The sequence below is a fragment of the Phocoena sinus genome, chromosome 19 (genome assembly GCF_008692025.1).
Source record: "Phocoena sinus isolate mPhoSin1 chromosome 19, mPhoSin1.pri, whole genome shotgun sequence".
In the NCBI taxonomy this organism is placed as follows: domain Eukaryota; kingdom Metazoa; phylum Chordata; class Mammalia; order Artiodactyla; family Phocoenidae; genus Phocoena; species Phocoena sinus.
The window spans coordinates 39,885,983-39,889,936 of record NC_045781.1 but is presented as its reverse complement, the minus strand read 5'-3'; the positions used below and the strand labels follow the sequence as shown (position 1 = coordinate 39,889,936).

The 3,954-nt window shown below is 60.7% G+C and overlaps 1 protein-coding gene across 2 annotated transcripts; it reads left to right on the top strand.

Moving 5' to 3' along the window:
- The first annotated feature begins 473 nt into the window (after positions 1-473).
- RRAD (RRAD, Ras related glycolysis inhibitor and calcium channel regulator) lies at positions 474-3,729 on the top strand. Of its 2 annotated transcripts, XM_032614702.1 has the most exons (5): positions 474-585; positions 803-1,187; positions 1,848-1,921; positions 2,048-2,252; positions 3,075-3,729. In XM_032614702.1, exons 2-5 carry the CDS (start codon positions 818-820, stop codon positions 3,350-3,352), a joined length of 927 nt encoding a protein of 308 aa, XP_032470593.1. In that variant the 5' UTR covers positions 474-585; positions 803-817; the 3' UTR covers positions 3,353-3,729. The 2 variants fall into 2 exon arrangements, with proteins under 2 accessions (XP_032470593.1, XP_032470592.1); XM_032614701.1 differs by having other exon boundaries at positions 474-1,187.
- Positions 3,730-3,954: the final 225 nt, after the last annotated feature.

Here is a 3,954-nt window from a genome sequence, read left to right as displayed (position 1 = left end):
ACAGGCCAGGACTGGGAGAGAGGGAAAGGAGAAATCACTTTTAAAGGGCCAGACCTCAATTCTTCCCTAGTGGGGACTTGGCGCACTCGGCTGGTCGGGGCTTTCCCCCTGGCCCCCACCCGTGGTGGCACCCTCCACCTCCATCGCCCTCCTCCGCACCATTCACGTGCTCCCTTTTCCCTCCTTACCTGCCCCCCTCCCCCCCACGCCCCCCCCCCCCGCCACACACACACACACACACACACACACACACACACACTCAGACCGGGCCGTTGTCTGCCCCTGCCCCGCCCTGGCGGGTGAGGCGGGGGCTGGGTGGGTGTGAGGTTCTAGGAGGAGGGCGGGGAATTCCCCTCGGGAGAGGGGGACGGACACGTCAGCCCCCGGACAGCGCAGCCCTGGGCGAGCGCGGGGGTGGCGGCGGGGGCGGGCAGAGGCTTAAATAGGCGGCTCTGGAGCCCGGACCCAGTGCGGACCGAGAAGGCAGCGGCTGCGACAGCGTCGAGTGTCCGAGCCTGGGTCTGCGAGTGGACTGTATCCGAGCCCGGGACCTACCTAGTCCTGACCGCGTCCGTGTGTGACTGGGTAAGTGTCCTGGCAGAGCGGGGTGGGGGTGGTCTCACCGTCTAGGATGAACGAGTCAGGACGATGGGTCACAAGTCAGGGTGCAAGGACCTTCTGCGGCATGTCCTGGGCCCCGAGCATCTTTCTTGACCCGTGGTCGGGCAGGCGCGTCCCGGGTCCAGCTTCCCACTCCATCTCCACCGCGGCTCACGCGGCCATCTGGATTCCCGTTCCCCAGACGGCGTCCGACGCGATGACTCTGAACGGCGGCGGCAGCGGAGCGGGCGGGAGCCGCGGTGGGGGCCGCGAGCGCGAGCGCCGTCGGGGCAGCACACCCTGGGGTCCGGCGCCCCCGCTGCACCGCCGGAGCATGCCTGTGGACGAGCGCGACCTGCAGGCGGCGCTGGCTCCGGGAGCTCTGACAACGGCTGAGGCTGGGACTGGGGCCCAGGGTCCGAGGCTGGACTGGCCCGAGGGCTCCTCCGACTCGCTCAGCTCAGGAGGCAGCGATTCAGACGAGAGCATTTACAAGGTGCTGCTGCTGGGGGCGCCTGGCGTCGGCAAGAGTGCTCTGGCGCGCATCTTCGGTGGTATAGAGGACGGGCCTGAAGCAGAGGCCGCAGGTGAGGGGCTGGGAGGGACTGTTCAAGGGAGGGGCGAGCACAGGGTTAGGACTGGGAGCTACAGGACTGGGGACCAGGATTAAAAGCAGCAGATAACAACGGGATTCTGAAGACACTTTGAGAATCTGCCTCTACCTACCCCTTTCACAGATGGGGAAACTAAGGGAGAAGGTACCCCAGCCCTTAGTAGGGAAAGAAGTGCTTAGAGTAGTAGAAGGGCATACGATTAATTACTCTGTAGTCTGGGGACAGGATATCCCTCCCTGCCAGGATGGGCAAGAACCCAGCCAGAGGGAGTTTCTAGGAGAGGAGTCCCAGGTAACCAAGGTCCCCAGGGGATGTCTGTTCTAACTTAGGCCACTGTGGTCAGAACCACCCTGGGTCTCAGGCTACAGGAGGGCAGGGAGCACAGGAGTGGCTACCCAGGACATTGCTAGCTTGGGGAAGGGGTGCCTAGGTGGAGGCCAGGCACACCGTGCCCTCCAACCCCCCATTTCTCAGCCCTGTCACTTCTGTTGCTACATAGCAGCCATCAGTGGAGGAGAAGGTTAGGAGGGCTCTGGGGAGGAGTTGAAGGGTGTGGCCAGAACAGGAAACCTGGTGTATTGGAGGAGGGTGGCTCTTGGCAGCCAGCAGGTAACCTACTGGTCTCCTGCCTAGGGCACACGTATGATCGCTCCATCATGGTGGATGGAGAAGAGGCAGCGCTCATGGTCTATGACATTTGGGAGCAGGTAAGATGCAGGCTGAGACCAGGACAGGGTGGGAGGGGTGAGCTGGGGGTAGGGACCTGCTGGGAGTGACAGCCTTGTAGCTGGGGCGTGAGGACTATTGGGTAAATATGTGTCTGTGTTCCCTAGGATGGGGGCCGCTGGCTACCTGGCCACTGCATGGCCATGGGAGATGCATATGTCATTGTGTATTCAGTGACGGACAAGGACAGCTTTGAGAAGGCCTCAGAGCTTCGGGTCCAGCTGCGGAGGGCGCGGCAGACAGACGACGTGCCCATAATCCTAGTGGGCAACAAGAGCGACCTGGTGCGCTCTCGTGAGGTCTCCTTGGATGGTGAGCAGGGAGTGGGTCAGAAAGGGAGGGAGATCCTGGCTGGGCTGTGGTCCACTCAGTCTTGACTCAGCTCGAGTCCCTGGGGATCATCAGTGGCTAAAAATGTTTAGGAAGAAAACTCAGGGAGATGGGGGAGAGCTTCTGCCCTCCCACAGGACTCCCAAAGACCTGAGTGCTGGGGAAAGGACCAAATGAGCTAGGGGAGGTGAAGGCTGCTGGACGCTGGGCTGGGCCACCTCAGAGCCCTTCTTTTCTGTCTTCTTTGTCCCTGGCCTGGCATATGAGGGGTGAGGAGAGTGCAGGGAATCAGGCCAGGAGTTCAGAGCCTGGATTCCAGGCCAGGGCCAGTCTCAGCGTAGTCTTGCCCTTGGGGAGCAGCCCCCTCTTGGACTCCGCATCATCCTCTGTGGCCCCCAGACCTGAGCCCCACAGAGGAACCAACCGTGACTTGGTGATGTCCCCCCTATTCTCCCCATCATTCATCATGATATAACATCAAGCCATAAAACACTAAGCTGTTCAGCAAAGTTTTCATTTTGTTGACTACTACAGCACTTCCATTTAAATATCAAACTTCAAATTATTTCAATAAATGAGTCTCCTTTTGTGGGCCTCTGTGAGCTCCTTAAACGTGGGCACACTCTGCCAGTTGGGTGACCCAGTGATGCCTGGGCCCCTCTGTACAGGAGCTGGTGTCTTTGTGTTTCTGGGGAAGACCCAGGGATGTGGTAGCTGCCATGGGGTGGCCAGGGTTTGAGTGGGCTGCTCACCCCCCGCCCCACCCTTTGTTTATTGACTTGTGCCTGTCCGCACCCACGCCAGAGGGCCGGGCCTGTGCCGTGGTCTTCGACTGCAAGTTTATTGAGACGTCGGCTGCGCTGCACCACAATGTCCAGGCGCTGTTTGAGGGTGTCGTGCGCCAGATACGCCTGCGCAGGGACAGCAAAGAGGCCAACGCACGTCGGCAAGCGGGTACTCGGCGGCGAGAGAGCCTTGGCAAGAAGGCGAAGCGCTTCCTGGGCCGCATCGTCGCTCGAAACAGCCGCAAGATGGCCTTGCGTGCCAAGTCCAAGTCCTGCCACGACCTCTCCGTGCTCTAGGTCCTGGGGCACTCACCGTGTTGTGCAGACAGATGGGCAGATTGGTGGGCTGGCCCAGCCAACTGCCCGAGGTGCCCCAGGGCTGGCTCAGACTCTGGGTATCCCCCACCTCATGGTCATGGACAGAGAGACAGTGCTGCCCAAGGAGGTGGCTCCCAGTGGCCGTCAAGGGCTGGGCCCACAGAGATGCCTGTGCAGGCCCCTGTGCATCCACGCAGCAGCCTGAGCCCAGCCTGTGGAGCAGGCCTATGAGTGGGGAGAGGACTCTGCCTTTCTCTGCACCCGTGGTGTGCATGCCCTGGAGGGAGGCTGTTCAGTGCCGTGGCTATTTGTTTACATGCAGATTTTTGTAATAAAGACTATTTCCTGATAGGTCAGGGCTGTTGATTCTGTGTTTCCTTTGATTGGGGGGCTGCAGGAGCAGGAAGGTTTCCTGAAGTTGAGGAACATACGAGGCTGGTTCCTGAAGCCGCCCCACCCTAGTGTGTGGCCTTGACTATTCTAATGTTTGGGCCCAGATATAGCCAGCTGGGTCAGAGGGGCAGGTGTGGGTGGGGACCTGGCTGGGGAGTCTAAGCAGCAGGAAGAGACATGAATCCCAG

Coding starts and splice junctions, on each gene's coding strand:
- RRAD (XM_032614701.1), top strand. CDS start 632: ATGAACGAGTCAGGACGATGGGTCACAAGTCAGGGTGCAAGGACCTTC. Junction 1,922..2,047: donor TCTATGACATTTGGGAGCAG/GTAAGATGCAGG, acceptor TGTGTTCCCTAG/GATGGGGGCCGCTGGCTACC. Junction 2,253..3,074: donor TCGTGAGGTCTCCTTGGATG/GTGAGCAGGGAG, acceptor CACCCACGCCAG/AGGGCCGGGCCTGTGCCGTG.